The 23,492-nt window shown below is 42.5% G+C and overlaps 1 protein-coding gene across 2 annotated transcripts in view; it reads left to right on the forward strand.

The window, feature by feature from the left end:
• The window catches only part of LOC114491563 (cytosolic beta-glucosidase), a 100,715-nt gene that overhangs the window by 73,827 nt on the left and 3,396 nt on the right, over positions 1–23,492 (forward strand). Inside the window, exon 5 of one of the 2 annotated variants that reach the window (XM_036019369.1) lies at positions 11,632–14,318. The exons of the other annotated variant lie outside the window; for it this stretch is intronic. Coding sequence (XP_035875262.1) covers positions 11,632–11,759 — 128 coding nt within the window. The 3' untranslated portion in view covers positions 11,760–14,318. Of the gene's footprint in view, positions 1–11,631; positions 14,319–23,492 lie in introns of those variants that run through there. 2 annotated transcript variants of the gene reach the window in all.

Consider the following 23,492-nt stretch of genomic DNA (forward strand, 5'->3'; position numbering starts at 1 on the left):
ATTACCGTGACTTCGGGTTTGGAAAGTACTGATTGATAAGAAATAGGACTTGTGCCCATACTTGGATTCCAAAGATGGGGCTAGTCCCATGTAAATCACATACGCTGAGTGTGGGCAGCACAGTTTCTCCAGAAAGACTGAGGTGTTTTACAAGTGCTTGGGGAAGAGAGATGCCAGGTGGGCAACACTAACATGCCCACGAGAAACTCACAAGTGCGTTGTCAGATACTTTGAGGGGGACAGTAAATATACACAGATTGGGAACGCTTTGTTGGGACTCCTTCGTGAGGATGTAGTCTCTGAGAAATGAAGGCCGTAGCCTAGAATCACAGTCACAAACCCATGGAGTCAGGAGCCAGCCTAATCCCATTCTAAGGCCCTTCCTTCAGACCAGCACATTTCTTAGGTTTACAGTATGAAGGATGTTAAAATTAGTCAACTTTTATAGTGATATTTTTACACAGTTTCAAAAATTTGGAAAGCCCCCAAGAGCAAGTGAATATAACTTTATGAGAGAACCATTAAAACTTTCTCTGTAGAATTGTTTTGAATTTAATTCTGTAAAAGGAGCATATATAAGCTCCATTTAATTAGCCTCTTATGATGACTGTTATGTAGAAAAAATTCACGGGGATATTTTCACAATTTAAATTGTATTCGTGGATAGCCATCTTTGCAAATTCCTCCATGTGATATAACTAGAAGTACATTACTATTGCATGAACACATTAGGGTTAGGGTAAGGGGCTTTTCAGAATGCTTTAGCCTGCTTTCTTTTACTGACTGGTTGTCTCTCCTCCATGTGGCGGGTTCCCAAAGGTTTACCAGAATGACTGCTCTTGGAAGAGCCCTCTTCACATTTCCATGACACAGTTTGCTGGCCCACGAGGCCTGGCTCAGTATTGACCCCTTCCTGCCACCTTCAGTCCAGACCACAGGCAGGCCACTCACCCCAGGGCCTCTTGCTGCAGGGTCCCCTCATCACTGAATGACTCTTGTGGAGCTGCTTTGCTCCTTCTATCTTCTGACATCTGGTCGACCCATAGGAAATGCCTATATCCTTCCATGGGAATCTGCATGAGGGCAGGCAGCCCCCAAACCAATGCCTGTCTTACCTCTCCATCTGGCTGCTGCCCCGTGTCCCACATCTTTGCAAACTGAGCACTCGGAGGTTCTCATCGCTCATCCCTTCAGAAAAGAAATGATCACCAGCCCCTGACTTAGCAGATGGGGGAAGGACATGGTGTCTTCTCAGTGTTACAGAGAGGGATGGCAGAGAGGTCCAAAGGGAAGGATGCTTGCTGCTCTGCCAGCTGTCATAAGGTGCCCTCTCTCTCCTCCTGCTTGCACTCACACTGACTGGGTTGGATGGAGGTGTTCACAGTGATCGTGGTGGTGGGTGATAAACCGAGGTCTTGACTGAAGCAAGCTCTATGGGAAAGTGGCTGCCTCTGATTGTTGGCTGTTTTGAAAACTGCATTCGCTTCCTAGTACCGCATTCTTCTCACATCAGCCAAGTCAGGATATGATGTCACGTCTTTGCTCAAAACCCTCTAATGGCTTTCCATCTCACTCAGAAGAAGATCCAAGTCCTTGCTTTGGCCTAGAAGACCCCTACCTGATCTGGCCCCACTCCCCCCTCACTCATGCCCTAATCCTGTTCTTCTGTTCTAAATATAGCCTGGGGGGATTCTCGTTGCTCCTGGACGTGTCAGAATGCTTTCACTGGAGCGCCTTTGCACTCACCATTTCCTCCGCCTAGAATAGTCTTATTGTGCATTCTCAGGATCTTCTCCTTCTTTTGCAAGTCTTGTCCAAATGTCACTTTATCAGTGAGGCCTTCCTTGACAATTCCACACAAATTAGCATCTTCTGACAATCTCAACTCTTAGCCTGATTTCTTTTTCATTATATCATCTTTCACCACCTGATATATACATGTCTGTACTTGGTTATTACCCCTCCCACCCAGGGACTTTCTCGGCTTGGTTCACTGCTACAACCCTGCATCCAGCGCAGTTCCTGGATGGTAATTCTCAGTAAACATTTGTTGACTTACTAAGTGAATGACTGATGCATTAATTAGGGTATATATGGTAAATTTGAAACAAAACAAAGAAACTTACTTTGAAGTTTTAGTTGAGTGGTTTTAACAGAATGCACATTTCAAATTCCCAGCAGAGAAGCCAGCTCCTCTCTTAATTTTGACACAATAGTTTTGACTGTTTCTATTTTTGTAAAGAATAACCAGGTACCTGCACAAATGCTGAGAGGCCCCATGGGCATTTGGTACTGCACATTCGTCTCTTCTTTGCCAGTGGGGAAAGTTTTACATTCCACATCTACTCCCACACTCCCATGTGATGGCAGCTACAAGACCAGACTAGGGAACCGGTGAAGTCTCTTTTTGCCTTAAACTGAATACTCTACACATTTTTCCCCTTCCATTTCACTCTGTATGCATTTGAGAGCAGACATTGTCCCTTGTCTCTGCATCTGTATTGTTCATCTGCTCATAACTTGCAGATGAGGCTACAGTGGTACACATTTTGGAAGACTGGCCTTAACCATAGCTTTCAAATGTGAGCTCGTGGTGGATGCAGAGGCTGCTGCTGAGTTAGGAATATGACGCAGGTAGAGTGGGTGGTGCAGTTGTTCTTCAGACTAGGGGCCTCCTTGGGGCCGTTTTCATCTTCAAGGCAATGTGAAGTTCAGGGCTCTGAAGGCCATCAACATGGCTTCTCCCTCTTTAGTTAAGTAGATTTGCTGAAGTGACTTTACAGTAAGCCTCTGAAACTATTGACAGGGCACAAGGGGATGGGGGTCCTTCTTTTTCTTTTTTCTTTTATATCATTTCCCAAGACCTGTTTATTTTTATAAATGGTAGTTTATACCTCTTGACCCCCTTTCCTGAATTGCCCACTCCTCAAGCCCCTTCCCCTATGGCAACCAACCATTCTTTTTTTCTGTACCTTTGAGCTTAGTTTTGTTAGGTTTGTTTGTTTGATTTGTCTTTTAGATTCCGCAGACAAGTGAGATCCAACAGGATTTGTCTTCCCCTGTCTGATTTATTTCACTTACCGTAATATCCTCAAGGTCCATCCATGTACCCATAAATGGCAAGATTTTTCTTTTTTATGGCGAAGTAGTATTCCATTGTATATATGTACACACATCCCCTCACGTCTTCCTTGTCCATTCGTATATCAATGAACACTTAGGCTGTTCCCTATCTTAGCTAATAATATAAATAAGGCTGCAATAAATATCAGCACACATATATCTTTTCAAATTAACATTTTTTTGAGTAAATACCAAGAAGCTGAATTGCTAGGTCATATGGATGTCCTATTTTTTAAATTTTTTGAGGAGCCTCCATACTGTTTTGTATAATAGCTGCACCAGTTTATATTCCCACCAACAGTGCATTAGCGTTCCCTTTTCTCTATATCCTTGACGACGCTTATTTCTTGTCCCTTCTGATGATAGGCATTCTGATAGATGTGACGTGACATCAGGTGATATCACCTGGTGTCATTAGCTGGAAGGTTTTGGTTAGCATTTGAGGATTCGTGATGTTGAACATGTTTTCATGTGCCTATTGGCTCTCCGTATGTCTTCTTTTGAAACACCTTATCAGATATATGATTTGCAAATATTTTCTCATCTTCACTAGGTTGCCTGTACATTTTGCTGATGGTTTTCTTTGCTGTGCAAAAGCTTTATAGTTTGATGCAGTCCCATTAGTTTATTTATTTTTTTGCTATTGTTGCTTTTGATTTTGGAGTGAAATGAAGAAATCATCACTAAGACTGATGTCAAGGAGATTACCACCTATGTTTTCTTCTAGGAGTTTCATGGCTTCAGGTTTTACATTCGAGTATTTAATGTATTTTGAGTTATTTTTTAGGTATGGTATAAGATAATAATCTAGTTTCATTCTTTGTATGTGGCTGTCCAGTTATACCAACATTATTTATTGAAGAGACTGTTCTTTACCCGTTATATATTCTTGACTTCTTTGTCATAAATTAGTTGCTTTATGAAATTGATTTAAATTTTATTTTGTTTTATTGTTGTTCAAGTACAGTTGTCTGCCTTCCCCCCTTCTCTCCCTCCCACCCCAGCCATCCCCACCTCCCACCCCGGATTCCACCCCCAAACTTGGTTTTATCCATGTGTCCTTTATAGTTGTTTTTTGATCCTTTTAATATATTGTTGAATTTGGTTTGCTAAGATTTTGTTGAAAATTTTTGCATCTACATTTATCAGGGATATTAGCCTATAACTTACTGTGGTAATCCTTGTCTGATTTTATTATCAGGGTAATGCTGACCTCGTAAAATGGATTTGGAAGCATTTCCTTCTCTTCAATATTTTGGAAACATTTAAGAGGGATAGGTATTCAATCTTCTGTAAATGTTTGTTAGAAGTTACCGGTGAAGCTGTGTCGTTCTGGAAATTTGGGAGACTTTTTGGGAGGTTTTTCTTTACTGATTCCATCTCCTTACTTGTATTTGGTCTATTCAGATTTTCTATTTCTTTATTATGGATGCTTAGAAGATCGTATGCAAAGCCTTTTTTAATAAACACTTCTCACCAGAATTTTTAGAGTCTTATTCTTGGCATAGGATTTAGTCCACTTTTGCCAAAAATCAATAGTTAAACTTGTCTGTTTCCAGTAGAATTATTTGTGGATGGACACACACACACACACACACACACACAAATACACACAAATACACACACATACACAGCAGGCCCTTGAATATGTCATTTTGTTATAATGTTGATGCGGTGCCATAGGGACGTAACTTTTGTTTATACCAGTTAGCCTCTGGTAAAATTGGTTTCATTATGTGTCACTTTGCTTCAAGTATTGAGGACTTACTAAATATCTATCTATACTTACATCTATCTTTTTATGTCTATATTTGGTTTGTTTTTGTTTTTCTGTCCTTAATTTATGCAGGTTGGTAGAAAGGATTTTATGGCTAGACTAACACAGTGTTTGCACTGAGTACATTCCCAGCACAGAACAGAAAACAAATAACCCCACTTAAAAGAACGAAGTTTCTTTAGAAATATAATTAACCTGTTTTGAGCATGATAAATGTCATAATTTTCAAAGGTTTGTTATAGAATTGATTTCTTTTTGTGTGTTTCTGGTGGTTTAATTTGATTGACATAGCAAAATACTATTATTTGATTTGGGAGAGGTTATTTTAATGCACAGAGCTGTAGGTATAAATTTTATTTGCGTTAATAATGTTGAATAAACAACATTGATGTGTTGGTTTTATTTCTGGCTACTGTGCTGTTGCATAATTTGATTGTTCCATGTTCAGACATGGATTTAAATCTTTATGTAGCTGGCAATTAGTCACATTGTATTTGCTTCCGTTCGTGCAATCAGGAAAATGATCACACTTAAGAAAGGAAGTTATTTCAGGATTTTCGTCTCTTTTTAAAAGCAAAATGTTATTTCCATAGGAACTTGATAATACAGAGTAATTTAACTCTTTTCCTAGGTCTGTCTGAATGATACATCTGAAGGTATACAGTTCTTATTTTACCATTCAGCTGGTACCTACACTTAACAAAAGATATGACTTTTTCTTATCTTTCCTCTAAAAAAACCAACATATTATTCTTATGCTTTTAAAATAGATTAAATATTAATAATTGCCTTTTTACCACATTATGACATTATTTTCAATATTTACCTTAACACCTATAAATATTCATCAAGTACTCATACCCATAAAATGATTAATAACATTGCAAAAATACCATATTTTTTCATGTATACTAAGCTATACTTAAAGTTTTGCACACCATAAAACTATTTGATCAAGTAGGCATAATTTTAGTGATAATTACAGTAATTTAGGCAGAACTTCAATTTGCTTTTCAGTGTAGTCTACCATTTTGGGCTAATTTGGTCCAACTCCAGTGGCATTAAGACTATGAAGGCTTTAGTATTCACCTACTTTAACATAACTTAGTTATGAAGCCCTCATAAAATAAACTGCCTATGGTTCATGTGCGTAAGGCCCTGCCTTAGTTTATTTTACCACTATTGTGTTCTGTGGATCTAACTGTATGTTTATCTAATTTGACAACAAACTATGAACGGAGGTGAAATTGTTTGAGATCTTTTCACCTCAAAGAACTAAGTGTGCTTGGGTAGTAAAGCTAACTCACCAATAGTCACGCCAGTTTCCATCAGGAATGGCAGACATTCCCTCAGGGATATCAGCCCACACACAAATGTCTATTGAGTGTTTGGATGTCACTGGAGGGCACGAAGGTACGTGAAACATGTCTTCAAGAAGCATAAGATTAAACTGATGAGACCACTGATGCTCAGGTACATGCAGCATCATGTGGTGACACAGTAATACAAACTAACAATAATGGGCATGTTAGTTGCCACATGAGGGGTATAGTGGACATCACAGATGCCCTGGGTACATTTATTTATTCAGCCCTGAGTAAATTTAATCTTCCTTTTTTATACAAAATTCCTTGGACTGAGGTGCTTTGTTCCACGTAAAGAGGCTAGGGAAGTAAGTGATACTGGCTAACGTTATCGAATAGTGCCTATGTGCTGGACAGTGGTCTGTTACTTGATTGAGACCTCCAAGTCCTATGATCTTCCTTTCCCTGGTAAGGAAACCGAGGACAGAATAACTTGCTGAAGGCCACATGGCTGCTCCATACCAGGGCTGGGGTCCAATCCAGGCAACCCAAGCTGAGAGCTGGGGCTGGACCACTGCCCCATCCTGCCTTTTCTGGCACATCCGGTTCTGAGATGCTGCAGAGGAGGGCATCTGGCCTGGGAGCACTGGCTTCTCACTGTGGGTTTCCTTTTCCAGGGCTCCAATTAGTACACAGAAAGCTCATTTACTAAACGGGCTCTGAGTAATTGGCTAATGGCCTTTGGTGAGTAGTGTCCTCGGGAGGGCCATTTCCACAGCCTGACGCATTGGGCAGTCAAGCCCACGGTTGTTCATCCTGCTCCAGGATGACGCAGCCCAGCACACAAAGGCTGCTAGGAAACATTTCCTTACTAAAAACTCGAAGCCAGGGGTGTCCAACTCATTGCCACCGGGGGCCACTTCAGCCTCCTGGTTGCCTTCAAAGGGCCAAATGGAATTTTAGGACTGTATAAGTGTAAGTACTCCTTACCTAGGGGCAAGGAGCCCAGCGCTGCTGCTGGATAAAACAAGGTGGAGGGCCAGATTCGACCCGCGGGCTTTGTGTTTGCCACCTGTGCTCCAAGCAGAGAACTGAGCCTGGAGAACTTTCAGGAGGCCAACCCTGCATCCTCACTTGCACACTGAAGGGATTGGGGTGAGTGGGGCGGGGGACAGCTCCCATCTTTTATACATGGGTTAAAGCAGTGAGGGCCGCTGTCTGTATCTTCCCTTAGCTCGTGGGCTCTGAAACAACTGTGGCTCTGGTATGTGACACAAAGATGGGCTTCCGTTTGCCATGGCACCAGACCCTCCCCACAGGGGAAATGGTGACGGGTCCATTTTTTGCCCCAACTGGTCCAGCTCATTGCTGGCACCGCTCAGTGCATTTGTTTCAGTTCTAAGATGGAGATAATAGTACCTACTACTACGTAGGGTTGTTGTGAGGATTGAGTGGATAAATATAAAGTTCTTAAAAGAGGGTGTGGACATTCAACACACATTAACCAATTATCATTATTATTTCGCTGCTATTTTTCTGAGTGTCAGATTATGCAGGGGAAATAAAATGAGATTTAGGAAAGGTTCCACTTCTAGTTCTCCCCTCTCCTACTTGTGGGGCTTAAAGGAGTCACTTCATGTCTCTACTCAATGGTCCCGTGTGAGATGGGGATGACGCCCACTTCATGGGGGTGTTGAGAGAAATAATAAGACACTATCTTTCAATTTCATGGGTAAATTTTAAAACCTCATGTTTATTATCGTCATGAATTGCCCTAACCAGATCCTTCTATTAAATTCTCTTTCTTATGAAACCATACAGCTATATTTAATACAGCTATAAAACTGAAGTAACCATAAACTCTTCCAATTTGTGGCCTGTAAGATTTGATTCTTTCCCGTCATATTTTTAGTATCTGGCCCCTCCCACTGCAATTTCCTTAAATACCAGGCTTCAGCAGCCTCCTAACTGGCCTCTGTACCTCTGGTCCCTGAGTCTGCTGGCAGGATGATGGTGCTAAAGTGCAAATTCAGTCTTCTCATTCCCTTACTTCAACCTCCCTAGTGGGTTCTCATCGCCTTCAGCATAAAATTCCAATTTCTTAGCATGACAAGCAAGGTCCTCCCATGACACGGCTTTTTACACACTTTTTACGCACCTCCCCGGGGTCTTTCTTGCCCTTTTGCCTTTATCGATGCCTTGTGTCACACCAAATTAGATGTAGTTCCCAGAACATGTCCTTGTCTTTTCTTGTGCTTTCTGGCCTTTTACTCCTCATTATCTCCTGCTTGCCCTTCAAGATTATTTTAGCGTCACCTACTGTAAAGGGGCCTTGTCTGCCATCCTCTTTCCCGAAGAATTCACCGAGCTGGAGCCTCCGTCTGTGGCTCACGACACCCCGTGTTTGTCCTGATCACACGGTATCATAACTACGCTTTCATGTGCCTCTCCTCCTTGTCAGATAGAGGAAGCTTGAGGGATTAGAATCATGTTTGGCTTGTGTCTGCATTCCCAGGGTTTTAAAACAAACACAGTACGTGTTGATTGAATGAAAGAATAAATATTCTACTCAATGAAATGGGAATGTTGTCATCAGCCAAATAGCGTCTCCAAGTTGCCAGTCCATTCCACTCTACAGGAGGCTTACAGGAGACCATGCTGCAGATGCACTATCCAATGCATGACCTTAGGCGTATGCCATAGTCTTCCTGGGTCTCGTGTTTCTCACCTTGTGAAATGGCAATAAGAGTTTTCACCTTACAGGATTGTTAGAAAGAGCTAATGAAATATGCATATAAAACAGTGCTTGGTATCCAGTAAACACTCAGTGAATGTGAATTACTATTCTCTTATTAGCTCCCAAATGGGAGTGAATTCACCCTGTCCTTCATTCAGGAACATTGCTTTTGGAGGTGGTCAAAGAAAGATTGAATGAGAGAGGTGGTCTGTAAATCTCTTTAATTTCAGTAAAGTAGCTCATAAAAGAGTGGATTTATGAAAATCCAAACAAAGCCCAAATTTATCAAGAAAAGCAAGAGACTTCTAACACTTGTAGAAGACCTGGCATAAGCCAAAAGAAAACAAAAATCTTTGTTGTTATTCTGCCCTGCAGTTCACGGTAAATATAAGGTTTTCAACTCCCACACATATTCCCTGCTCTATTTCCCTTCGGTTGATGCCTTTTAGAAATGTTTTCGTCTTTTTAATACTGAATCAGAAAAGATGAACTGATATATAAGAGACAACACAGTCAAATAAAGAGACACTGGTTGGGGGCACCCCTGTCAGCCCCACGCTCAGGGCCAGGCACTTGTCCAGAGTGTCTCGGACACTCATCTGCTGTGGCCCCCTACACAGCTGTGATCAACAGTATTTCAAGGGATAAGTGCAATGGAGAAAAACAAATCGCTGTTCTTTACCTGCCTAGCAGAGGTGTGAACTCCCGTGAAGATGAATCAGGAAAAGGGCATGATAAGGTCTTGGAAAGAGGATGGACTTCAGGGACAGACGTCTGGGTTTCAATTCTTTCTCCATCACCTGTTTTTTTTTTTAAATTGCTTTGAACACATCTACTTCCTCTGAACTTCATTTTTTGTGTCCATATAATGGACATAATACCATCCATCTTTAAGGGTTGACGTGAACAACATGATTTTGTATCAATAATTTATAGCCGTGCCTTTTTTTTATGTACCTGAGCAATGTCATGTGCCATCTTTTGGTAACATCTCTGCCGTTCAAGTCTGAGAAGACTTGAAAGATACTCTGGCTACACATTTGTGAGCCATTGTTGGGAGCCTGGAGAGAAACATCGTTCAGAGAAACTGTTGAATGTAGCAGGAAGATGTTTCTAGCTGTCTTCCTTCCTCTTTCCTTCCCTATCCCTCTTTCCTTCCTTCCTTTCCTTCCTTCCTTCCTTCCTTCTTCCTTCCTCCCTCCTTATACCCTTCCTTCCTTTTGTGCCTTCATGCACTTGTCAAATAAAAAGCCCTGGTCAAAGAAACCCATCTTCTAGCATGTTACTGATGGCATCTTCAGCACTGGTAGGAAGCCACAGTTACTTCTTTCACGTGTCTCCTGGTCTGTCATCTGGCTTCACAGTAAAAGTCTTTATTTCTTCTACCATTGTTGGTTGTCCTACATTCTTCATTTTGAAGCTTGAGTATAATATAATCCTTCCATGATACAATCAAAGGCTCTTTTGATGTGGGACCATGGGCTCCAGAGTAATAAGACAGTATCTTAGCCGTCAAAACTTAGACACTTCATCACTCTGTATAATGGTTAGGCTAAGCCATCTTACATAAAATACATTCCTGAAATCTAAAGATGTACCACTCTGCACTGTTTTGGGGTGGAGAACTAAGAGTTCTAAATTTCATATAGATTCTTAGTTTGGGGAGAACCCTAGAGAGATTTTAATGCCAATAAACCTGTAAGATCATCCAATGTATACCAATCACTGGATCATATGAGCAACTTTGGACACATGAGTCTCGTTCATGCATAAGCAAATTAGAGGCAGAGATGGAAATAGGACTCAGAGCCTCAAACTGAATCACTCTGCTCATGGCCTTGAAAGAGGCCGTTCACATGGACACATGGACAAAGTTCTAACTCTGCCTTGGCTCGTATCTTCTTTTACTTGGTTAGCTAGTGAACTCTTAGCTTTCTTTCAAGTTTTGATTCAAATGTCTGTTCCTCTGGAAAGCTGCCCTTGAACTTCCCAGGAGGGCTAAATCACCCCACAGTGTCCTTTTGTTTTCCCAAACAAGTGCTTTTGGGTCTGTCTTCTCAGTGAGACTCGGCTCCTGAGGGCAGAAACTGCATGCTGTTTCCCTCTGAACCACCACGCCTAGCCTGGAGTCTGGTCCATAATAGTAACTCAGTGGATATTTGTTGAGTGAATAATGAATGAATGCGGCCTCTCAATTACTGGAACCAGATGTGGAGCCACAGAGCTCACTTGTAGAGGGAAACTTCACACCCCTCCTCCTCCTGTGCCATTTCGATGGTTAAAGCTCATCTGAAATTCGTGTCAAATGCTCTCCTGTCTTTGCAGGGCTGCATGATTGAATGGCTGCTTTCTTTTATGCCATAATGTTGGAGTCCCCAAAGTTTAGGAGGAGAGATATTTCATGGCCCTCACTCTGAGGTCTATAAGGAATTTTATTATCTGAATAAGTATTGATCGCAGCTTACAAAATACTGCAAACCTGTGTAATTAAAAAGAATGAGACCAGCCATCGGTGGGCAGTGCATGGCTAAGTGTTTGAGAAGACAAATTCTTCAGGTGCCTGCAATTTTATAATTGCACTAGCTTGGGAAGCTTATTAAAGCCTTGCAGGTGCAATGTTTCATCACAGAGTAGTGAACCTTTGAAAGATATGCATAATAAACAGAGTTTGAAATATGTTTTTATTCCAGGCCATATGGTCCTGTCTGGAGCTTTCCTGGATCTTTGGGTCAGTTCACTGTTGAAAGATGGGCTTGCAAGGACCCACCTCTCGGAGCAGCTGTCAGAGCCCTATCAGAACAAATCTGCTTTTGCATGATTATTTATTTTATGTGGCTCTCTGCAACGAACCCAGCCTCGCTCAGTAGCTGAAATGTGCTGAGCAAAGTCTCTTCCCTGAACAGCTTGTGGCCGTATCACCGAGCGGTGTCCTTCCTTGTCCTTAAGAGGCAGACTAGCGAGACTTGTACAGTAGGCCAGGACAGGCAGCCTGGGTGAAGTGTACCCCACCTGGGCCTGAACCTGGTGCCAGCAATGTGAAAACTTACACGGGAGCATTTTAAAGAGGTGTCATCGTTCTTTCTTCTCAACTCTCTGTTACCCAATTTCTTCTACTTTTTGACCCTGTGCAGGTACAGTGGCTGCAGTAAACAGGCACTGGAAGTGTTTTTTGTGGTGTTATTGTGGCGAGGATAATGCTAATGCTTGCTTCTTCTCCCTTCGTCATTAACAAAAGGTGTCATTGACTCCTCTGAGGATGGCTTTTTAAGAAGCATCTAATATAATTTATTCACCATTTGTTGTATATGTATAGGAATATCAGTAACTGACAAGGGACATGATCTTGAAGTCAAGTGATGCTGGAAAAATATTCTGGCATACAAAATGAGCAGTGAGCTGGTCAGATCGGCAGAAGATAGTTCTTTCTCTTCATTTGGACAAGGTGAAATTTGGAGTTGAATTTTATCAACTTGGTCAAGAAAATAGTCTTGCCATCTTTAGAACTACTTTTCTTTATTCTTTTCACCCATAGGCTAAATATTCTTTTAGGCTATTCTTAAATTGCTCACATTATGTTCAGTATTCCGTATTTATTTGTAGTTATTAATTTATTTAAGCAGTATTCATTAAACACCTGTTCTTTACTAGCCACTATGCTAAGCTTTGGGAATATAAGATCATGTGCTTCTTGCCCCCATGGAGCTGAGAGTCTGGAGTACAAGGCAGGCACTGAACAAATAGTTAACTTCACATCTTATTCACCTTATGCAAGGGAAGTTAAGGGTGTTGAGTAGAGGCACATAGTAGGGAACCTCATTCTTCTGCTTGACTACTTGACCTTGAGGGCAAGGTCTACATTAGATTTTTTTTCCCCCTGTGAGAATCACTCTGCCTAAAACAATTAACTTGAGTGTAGTAGACACTTAATAAAGTATTTTGTAGTTGTAAGGAGGAATGAAAGAGAGAAGCTACGAGGAAAGTGTTACTATTAGTCCATTTATTTAAGGGTACAGTTTGACAAACTACAGTTCTAAAGCCTTAGAGCAAAATGACACATTTTTTCTTTGCCCTCACTTGTGGTTATGCTGATTTTTATTCACCCATGGTTCATATTTTTCCACTGACAGAGCCATAGAACCCAGAACTTAGTCTTTCACCTGTAGAAATACAGGACCCTGCTATTTCCATCTGGGGCATCAACTACTTTCTTTGAGGGTTACCCTTAGGTAGCTGTAGTTACTAGAGATTGGCTCTTTGTAGATACACATGGATCGATATTCTTATGGCCTAAAAAATGATAGCTATTCCAAAGTGTGTACCTCAGACCTAGGGATGAGGTTATATGGTGGAATGTTTTCTTATGGAGTTCTGCTGTGGTGGCTAAGGGACTTCTGGGACCAAGGGATCAAACTCAGCACCATGTCCAGGAGCAGAATGACATGGTGCAGTAGTATTGAGGGCATCCAGATCTCTCAGGAAAGGGGTAACACTCAAGAGAAATACCCTGGAAAAGCAGCCAAGAGTCAAATACAGGCTCTTTGAGATATATCAAATATCAGAGGTAAAGACTGGTAGCAGCAGCGGAGACTGTGGAGAAGCTTTTGGGAAATATCAAACAGCGGGAGGCCAGCAGGAAGTGATGGGGAATCTCAGATCTCGGTAGATGGAGAGTTGGAGTACCCAGGTTGGGGCTGGAAGCAGAGGCTGGTTTCCCGTGGAATAGGGCCAGCCCAGAAATGTACTAACAGGGAATCAGGCCTGGGTGGGGACTTGGAGTGAATGGCTTTTGAAGTCTTGGTTGTTGAGCTTGGAGATACTAGGATTCAAATACCCAGATGGGAATCAAAGGGGAAAATTCGAGAAGAGTAAATACCCAGTGTGTCTGGAGAAAGGTGAGTGGATGGCAGGAAGGAAAAGATGTAGGAAAGATAGGCAGATGCCTGATCACATAGGTTATTAAAGGTCATATAAGGATTTGAAATTTTGCACTAAGTGAAGCAAGAAGCCATTGAGTGGGGGAGTTACACAGAGGAAGGACATAGCTGAAATATTTTTTCAAAGATTTACACTTTCTAGCTATATTGTGTACAAGGATTGTGGCAGAGAGACCAATAAGGAAGCAGTTGTGTTCGTTTAGAGAAACAGAAGAGTGGACAGAGGAGGAGCTGGCCACAGAAGGGCAGGGGATAGGATAAGGAAAAGGGAGAATCTAGCATGACTTACTTGTAGGAGTTTGTTCTGAAGAGCTGGTTGGGCGGTGCTATTTATTGGGACTAGAAAAGCTAGAGTAGAGGTAGGTTTGAGGAATGGGTTGAAAACCAAGAGGCCTGTTTTATACATAAATTTTATTTACTTATTTAAAAATTTATAATTAAAATGTTAAGTGTTAAATTTAATTTTTAAAATTTGAAAATTAAAATGCCTTTCAAGATATTTAAGTGAACTCTACCATTTTAACCATTTTCAAGTATACAGACCAGTGGCAGTAAGTACATTCCCTTTGTGGTACAGCCGTAACCTCTATCCACATCCAGAACTTTATCATCTGCCCTAGCCTGAAACTTGGTACCCATGTAAATCCCCCTCTATCTCTGAGAACGATTATTCTACTTTCTGTTTCTGTGAATTTGACATTCTAGGTAATGCAAATAAGTGGGACCATACAATACGTGTTTTATGTGTTTGACTTATTTCGCTTAGCATAGTGTCTTCAGGTTCACTCATGTTTTAAAATGATCAAAATGTTATTCATCTTTAATACTGCATAATAAGTATCCGATTGTAGCTACTCACCACATTTCCATTCATCCAATGAGGGACATGTGGGTCATTGCTATCTTTTGGTGATTGTGAATAATGCTGCATTAAACATTAGTGGATAAATATGCATGTTAAATTTTTAAATGTCATTTACACCCCAAAAGAAGAAATCATACAATCAGTTATTTGTAGATTTTTGTAGGCTAGAGAAATGCCAGAACTGAAGATAAAAATGTTTGAGTCATCATAGAGCATTTGACTAGAAAACTCATGACACAAATTTTGCCATAGCTGAGTCATATCTACAACAACCCCACACCTCTAGTGGAGAAATATACACTAAAAAGACAAAAGAAGTAAAGTGACACTTGACTGTTAGTTGGGTCTTCGGTCCTCAAATTGTCTCCAGAAGTCTAGTGAGCTGGTCTAAACCACATGGCACTTTAATTGTTATTTATTTGTTTATGTGCCTAGATTAGAAACAAGCTAGAATTAGTCTAACACCCAGAGTTAAAACAGACTGAAAATCCACAGTGTCCTCTAAATTCATCTTAGGAGTTCTGAACTTATCTTTCTAATAAAATAAAAAACTCACACCATTAGACTGAATCCCAGCAAAGGGAACCAGAACAACGGATAGAGCCCACTAAGCCCGCCTCTGTCCTAGGCCTAACCAATCCAAGAGGCTTTGGGCCTGTCCACAAATAAGGAAAAGAGAAACTTTAAACCAAGTGTGAGCATCGGCTCCAAGGGAAGAGACTGGGCCATCCTACCACTGACTTCCGGACTGCATGAAAGAGAGACCCAACCCCTTTCTGCTATACCTGAATAATCTGACCCCCCTTAAAATTACCACCCCAGAAAAACTTGGTAGAATTACTGTCCTCTAAATGGAATACTGCTCTTTCTCCCAAGGGGGCAAGTTTCTGGTTTTTTTTGTTGTTGTTTATTTGTTTGTTTGTTTTTTAAAGATTTTATTTATTTATTTTTAGAGAGGGAAGGGGGGGAGAAAGAGGGAGAGAGAGAAACATCAATGTGCAGTTGCTGGGGGCCATGGCCTGAAACCCAGGCATGTGCCCTGACTGGGAATCGAACCTGCGATACTTTGGTTTGCAGCCCGTGCTCAATCCACAGAGCTACGCCAGCCAGGGCAAGTTTCTGGTTTTGATCCTGAATTTTTCCTGGGGAGATGTAAGAGGATTAGTGAAGGTGAGGAGGAGCCTTGAGCGTTTTTCCCTACACTTCAAGGCCCAGATTTTGCCCCAGGGGGATTGATGTTACTGGTGCTTCCCTCACCTCCGCCCACTTTATGCCCTCCACGTGGTCTTGCTATGTGCTTTCCATGCTGGCTTTGACCCTCTGGTATTACCCTGAGTCATAGATTCACAATCTTTCTAGGTTTGCAATCTTGCCATGTTATTCTGATATAAGGATTGTGAACTTGGCAGTCAGGCAGCCATAGGGTTCCTTTCCAAATTCTCCCCTTGTAATGTGTGACTTTGGTCAGATTATATCGACAAAAAGTGTCACCTGTGATGGTATCAGGTGAAGGACATAGGACATTTCTGGCCCTCCTTCTTAAGATCTTTTTTCAGCTAATCTACGTATCTTCAAATGATGGAATAACATAAGACTTACACAAAAGTCTTGTTTTCTTATTCTATAAATTCTGTTCAATGACTATGACTTCAATTACCATCTCTGCATTTCCATCTCAGACTCTAGTTTGCACTCTTATTCATTCAGCTATCTGTTGGCCTCTCCATTTGGAGGTCAGCAATGGCACCTGAAAGTCATCGTAGCCAAAGCTTGACTTATTATCTTCCATGCCTTCCCCCCAACTTGTCTATGTTGTTTTCTGCCTCAGAGACTTACACATCATCCATTAAATTGTGCTAAATTTGCTACCTTGTCTCCTTCACACTGCTCACCAGTGGAATGTTCAATCCTGTCGATTTTATCTGAGTATCTGTGGAATCCGTGTGTTTCTCTCTGTCTTCACTTGTGCCACCCCAGAGGAACACCCATCCCCTCCCTGGAGCTCACTGCAATCACTCCTCAGTGCTTTCTCAGGTTCCATTCTCGCTACACTCAGATCCATTCTCCACAGAGGTCACAGTAATCTTCTAAAAATGCAAATTAGCTAAAGTCACTCACTCTCTTGCTTAAACTCCTTCAATGACATTTCATTGCTGGTAAGATAAAGATCAAAATCCTTAAAGTTCATAGAAGAATCTACAGTCCCAGCCCCTGCCTTGTGGCCTTCCCCTGATAATTTGTTTTTTACCTCCAGATTTTTTGTGTGTGATGTAATTGACATATAACATTGTGTAAGTTCCACAGTCAATCCCCGCCCCATCGTCCATGTCCATGGGCCCTTCATGCATGTTCTTTGACTAATCACTTCACATTGTTTCAAACAAGTGGGGGTAGGCGGGTGGGAGGGGCAAAGGGGGAAATAATTAGAACAACTGTAAAACAAAAATAAAAAAAATTATGTAAGTTTAAGGTGTACATTGTGTTGATTTGCTACACTTACATATTGAGAAATGATTCCCACCATAGCATTAGCTAACACCCTCCATCCCCTGACGTAATTACCATTTATTTCTTGTGGTGAGAGCATTTAAGATCTAGTCTCCGCAATTCTCGAGTTCATAATACAGCATTGTTAACTTTAATCACCATACTGTACATAGATTCCCCCAAACTTATCCATCCTAAAGCTGAAAGTTTGCACCCTTTGAGCAACATCCCCCTGTTGTCCCCCACCTCCAGGCCTCGGTAACTACCATTCTACTGTCTGTTTCCACAAATTCCTGATAATTCTTTATGATCCATTGAACTACCTTCTTTAAGCTCCTTACCTGTGCTGTGAACTTTCCCATGCCTGATGTTTCACGCATGCCATTCTTTTCCTTGGAATCCTCTTGCCCTTCTTCAGCTAGTGAAAAAAATCGGTCCTATTTTCCAGCTCTCTAGCACTTGTTGACTATACTTGCTACCTTTGAGGAATGTCCAGATTTAGGAGTTTTGTCTAGGCAAGGATGACATTCTCCAAGTTTCTTTGGAGCAACAATACAGACATGTGAGCCAGCCTCTGCCAATCAGACTTTTCATGTGAGAATTTAATTTGAAAGTGATCAGCTTGAGAAAGGCAGACCCTATTGTGCTGTTGAGTATGGGCAGCACCCAGCTCTTGAGAATGACAGTGGGTGCCATGTCTAATTTCTGGTGCAGAAGGAGCCGAGATGCTGGTGGCTGCTGTGGTTGTGGGAAAGGTGGATGTTGGCAGCACCGTGAGCCATAGGACCTGGTGCTCATTAGGTTATTTGCAGGTAAGGCAGTTTCTTGCACCCACCAGTTCTGTGGTGTGCTTTTGGGCATGGTTCCTGAAAGCTTTGTTTGAGCCTGTTCTTCACCTTGGCCCCTTCTATGCTTCATCAGCCAAGGTCAGCTTCTGTTACTTCCAGCTAAGAAAGAACTCTGCCTAATAGGTGTAGAGAATTCCAGCTAATTCTTGAGCTCTCGGCTCTAGTTCATCCAGGAAACTGCCCCGTTCACCCCATTCTCCCACCATTGCTGATTAAGATACACCTTCCACTACAGCGTGTTGTCAAAACTCAGTAGTGTCATAGCTTGTCCTGCAGCCTCTGTTGTTGACCTACCTGGGTTCCAATGGCTCGATTCTCCCACGTACTTGATAGACAAATTTTGTCCAGGTTACCTCACCTCTCTGTGCATCAATTCCCTTTTCTGTAAAATGGGGACAATGATACGATTTATCTAACTCATAGGTTTGCTGTCAAGGTCAAATGGGTGAATGCATACATGAAACCTTTCAAGTGGTACCTCAGTGCTCAATAAATGTGAGTGAATATGTTTTTTTTTTTCTCCCAGTTCCCACTTCTTTTCTTTCATTAAACCATGCACAGATTGTCATTGAAGGCTCACGGGATGGTAATTTGATGAAGATATATCTTTCACATTGGCTGTTAAGCTCCATAAAAGCAGGGACTCTTTAATTCTCCTACCATTATATTCCCAGTTCCTAGCACAATATATATGTGTTGGATACACATAGGGTGGTTGTTATGCAGGGCCCCAGAAACCTGGAGAGATGCCTTCCCCACAGCCGACCACTCTCAGCAGAGGGGCTTCAGCAGCACCTGAGTTCCTGGCAGCCCCACCCTGCGTCCCTTTTCCTGAATGATTTATTTGTCATGACCCACAACTGACCCATTCCCACGGAGCACAAACCCTGCCCCAGATGCTACACTCTCCCCTGATGCCCTGATTTCTCTGGTTCTCAGCACTGAGCATTTTATGCTGACTCTACACCCTCTGAAAGCTGTTGGAAGCCAGATGGGAGGAGGAGATAAAACAGGGTTCATTCATTGACCTCCCAGACTTTGAGAGAAATTACAACAACAGTATAACAGCAAGTGGTGCACACCGAGTGCTCACTATAAACTGTGCATTACTCATTGGGTTTTATACATATTGATTTACTTAATGCCCAACACAATCCTAGGGAGAAGATACTAAGACCTTCATTTTATAGGAGGGGAAAGTAAGTCCCAGAGGAAAAATGGAGGAAGGAAGGAAGGAAAGAAGGAAGGGAGGGAGGGAGGGAGGGAGGGAGGAAGGGAGGAATGAAGGAAGAAGGAAGGAAGGAAGGAAGGAAGGAAGGAAGGAAGGAAGGAAGGAAGGAAGGAAGGAAGGAAGGGAGGAAGGAAAAGGGGAAAGGAGGAAACTTTCCTGATGGAAGGGAGCTTCCTTTGCTGAGAACTTTGGTTCCCATAAGAACTTCTCCCCTGCAGCAGAAATAGTTGCAAAAGTAATATTGGTGGGGAAATATAACATGACACTGAACGTGTCATCTAGCCTCAGATTACCTTTATTACTCAGATGTTTTTACGTGATCCCTTGCAACTGCTTGCTCTTTGCAGGTTCTTTCCTCCAAAGTCTGATGTAAGTAATAGGGACAATAGAGATAATTAAGAAATCCATACTGCTTCCTTCTGGTTATTTGGCATTTGCCTATAAACTATTTAAAAATTAGCCTTTGGTTCTCAGAGTCACTCTTTTCAGAAAGCCACAGTTCTCGCTACCAAGAGCTCCCGGTGCAGGCGAGGCCTCCTGCGTTGGGATTATTCGGGCATTTTCACAGGTGCTGTCCAGCCACTGATATTCACCTGGAGTTGGGGGCGGGGGTGCTTATGGTGCATTTTCTATGTTTAGATCTTCCTGATACTGCTTTATTTTCTTTTTCTCCCAAGAAAGGGGGAACGGTCCATGTGCCAGCTCTCTTGTGGAAGTGGTATTCAGCAAAGGCTGTCCTCCAGTGGTGGTGCCCTTGTGTGTTTTAGCCAAATTTAGAGGAACATATTTTAAAACTCATTGTGGGGCGGTTATCTGGAGCCCTGCTTCAACCCGTGTCCTGGGAAGGCCTTCTGTCTCTGGCTTTGACAGGCCTCAGGGGAGATTCCCCGAAGGCCTCAGCAAAATCGGGGGGATGGTTTGGGACTCACACAGTCTAGTTGGCAACTGCTGGTGCATTTGTTTCCTGTGGCTGCCTTAACAGCTTACTACAAACTTGGGGGTTTAAAACAACAGCAATGTGTTCTCTCCCAGTGCTGGAAGCCAGAAGCCTGAAATTCAAGCATCTGCGGGATTGGTCCTTCTGGAAACCGAGGGGAAATCTGTTCCCTGCCTCTCTGCTGGCTTCTGGTGGCTGCCTTGGCTTACAAACACATCACTCCAATCTCTGCCTCTGCCTTCCCGTTGTCTTCTTCTCTCCACTTCTTTTTTTTATTTTTTATTTTAATTGTTGTTCAAGTACAGTTTTCTGCATTTTACTCCCATCCCAGCCCACCCCCCCTTCTTTTCTAAGGACATTTGTCATTGGGTGTAGGACTCACCATTAACAAGAATGATCTCACTGGGAAATACTTGACTTAATTACATTGGCAAAGGCCCTTTTTTCAAGTAAAGGTACATGCCCAGGCTTGGCACGGACAGATCTTTTGGGTGGTTGATCAACCAATGCATCGCACAGGATGAGTTGAGAGGATTTCTCATGACGCCTGGAAGAAGGCTAGGCTCTGGCTAAGCAGTAGGATGGAAAGGTAGTTTGTGCCCTGCCCCTCTGCCTGTGCATTTTGTGTCTCCACCTGAGCTTCTCAGTATCCATCCATTTCTGAAAGGTGGTGTGACCTGGCTTGCACGTAGCTGTGTCTCTTTGCCCAGAGCTCCTCTGCCTACCCACCTTAGGGAGAGGGGCCGAGGGCATTTCTCCAATACTTATAAGACTGCGTAGGTAAGCCTCTGGGGTTGGAACCTGTGTCCAGAACATCTAGGGGCCTATCCGAGCTTATTCTAGAGTTATGAGTCTCGACATTGATTAAGTATAAAAATCACTCAGGGAGTTTATTACACATAGGAATTCCTAGGTCTCCACCTATATTAGTTTGCTAGGGCTGCTGTACGGAAATGGCACAGAGTAGATGGCTTAAACAACAGGAATTAATTTTCTTACAGTTCTGGAAACTGGAAGTCCAAGATCAAGGCATCAGCAGGTTTGGTTTCTTCTAAGGTCTCTGTTTTTGGCTTTTGGATAACCACCTTCTGGCTATGTCTTCACTGGTCTTTCCTCTGGGAAAATACACCTCTGGTGCCTCTCTCTCGTTAGAAAGACACCCCTCTTTACAGACTTTCTGTTCCAACAAGGTTCATACACTGAGGTACAGGAGGCTGGTGCTTCAGCATATGAATTTAGCCTCTAATATAACCCCAAGAGATTCTGATTTTAGTACAGTGGTGCCAGTGAACATTTTAAGCTTTGTCCCAGGTAATTGCAACTGGTTTAGGTGGTCAGAGTCTACACTTTGAGGTGTTTTGGACATTTGCTTTGACTCTGTCTTTATATCATCCTCATCCTTCCACATATTAATAATAATATATACCACACATCAACAATAAATAAATGCATATAGAAGGTTCTCCATGACCCTTTGTCATCACTCCCTAAGACTTCTCGTAAATTCCTGTGTCTTTGTCTCAGATATTTCCTTTGTATTTCAATGACTTCAAATTTGAGGTTGTTTCGAATCCTGTCTTTTGGACTTGTTAGGACCATGGCTTGGACGCACACTACCTACGGATTTGGCTCAAGGATTTGCTGCTCAAGAACTGATTTCCAAAATGCACCTGCTCAGCTAACATAACCCAGGTTTCAGGGCCTGAACACATGAAACTCAGTGCTTTAAGGGGTCTCAGGACTGCGCCTCAGAATTCAGGTGTAAAGCCAGGCCATGACTTGGGTCTGTCACTCTGGGGAAAGAAAGGAGTCTGTCACCTTCTGTAAAGAGCCCTGTTTTCAGATTTACATAGTCTGTTAATACCTGTCCCTTCACCCTTAAATTCACCTCTCTCAGTCTGAATGTTGTCCCTTTTACACGGGCCAGGATTTTCCTGCGAACCCCACTCCTGCTTTCTCAAGATGTGTTGGCTGCGGCGGGGGGGCATGTCAGAGTGTATTTTTCCTGTGGATTCTGCGTTCTCCTATGGGGTGGCCAGAGCGGGAAGCAACAGAAGCCCATCGTGGGCTGGGTACCGTGCCTGGGTCCATGGTCTCTCGTTTAATCCTTACAACACGAGAGAAACGAGAGAACCCTTCCATCTGTAGCACTGCCGCCCCTGGGACTCACACCCCAGCTTGTAGATGGTCCTCTTCCAAATCTGCCGCCTCATTTCTTATGGTACCTGAACCTCCAAGGACTTCAGGTTAGTGCCTATGGTTCAAACACAGGGAACATGGTTATTTTATCGTGTGGCAATCCTAACTGAAATCTTTGTGGGTCTGTTCCTGTTGTCTGTTCATTCTGGGGATTTTTTTTATGTCATCATTTTCCATGTCTGTCTGGTTATATTTCTATATATGCTGACAGTTACACTCAAAGTATTTGTAATGACAATTGGAAGTTTAGAATATAAGTGTATTTCTTCATAAATAACTTAAATATACATATTCTGGGCACTTGGGGTACTATCAGTCTGGGACCACCTCCACCGAAACTCTAGATTTATTGGCTTCTGTATCACCAAGGTGATTGGCGACTTTCCTATGACAGGTTTGCTTCTGGCTCGCCCTTCTCCTTGTAGTTTAGTCTTCGGGGATCTTCGTTTTCTGTGTGTGAGGTCTCACACTAGGTTTTTGACATGGTCTGGCTCCGTGCTTTGACACCTATCCTCACTCCAGAAGCGAGAAAAAGGTTCTGATTTCCTGAGATTAGAAAATCCCATCAGGCAAAAGTAGCTGCCAGGTCTGCCAATCTCGATGTCACTTTCCTCTTTGGCATGGTGATTCCCTAGGAAATTGTCAGCTTTCCATTGTTGCAAAGATTTGCTTTTAAAGTTTGATACACCACGTTTACTTGTTTTCATTAGATGGGTTGTCTCAGATAATGCAGCCTGACATGGCCTGAACCCTAAAATATGGAGGCTGTTATTTTCTCTTTCTCCTTTATTCCTGGGCCTTTCTCCCTCTCATTTCTCTTCTGCGAGGTCTTCTGCCTTTTCCATGGCCCTGAACCTCCCTGCTGGTTCTTGTCACAGTGCTTGGCTGGCCCTGTGGAGTAGTGGTTTCTCCGACAGGTTCACACTCGTGCCTAGGAGAGCAGACAGTGGGCACGGTGTGTGCGGAGCCCCTCGGACTCTGCGGAGCCCCTCGGACTCTGCTCTGGGTGCCTCTGTCCTCGGTGGATGTTCATCTGTATCTTCCCTGTAA

The sequence above is a fragment of the Phyllostomus discolor genome, chromosome 1 (genome assembly GCF_004126475.2).
Source record: "Phyllostomus discolor isolate MPI-MPIP mPhyDis1 chromosome 1, mPhyDis1.pri.v3, whole genome shotgun sequence".
In the NCBI taxonomy this organism is placed as follows: Eukaryota; Metazoa; Chordata; class Mammalia; order Chiroptera; family Phyllostomidae; genus Phyllostomus; species Phyllostomus discolor.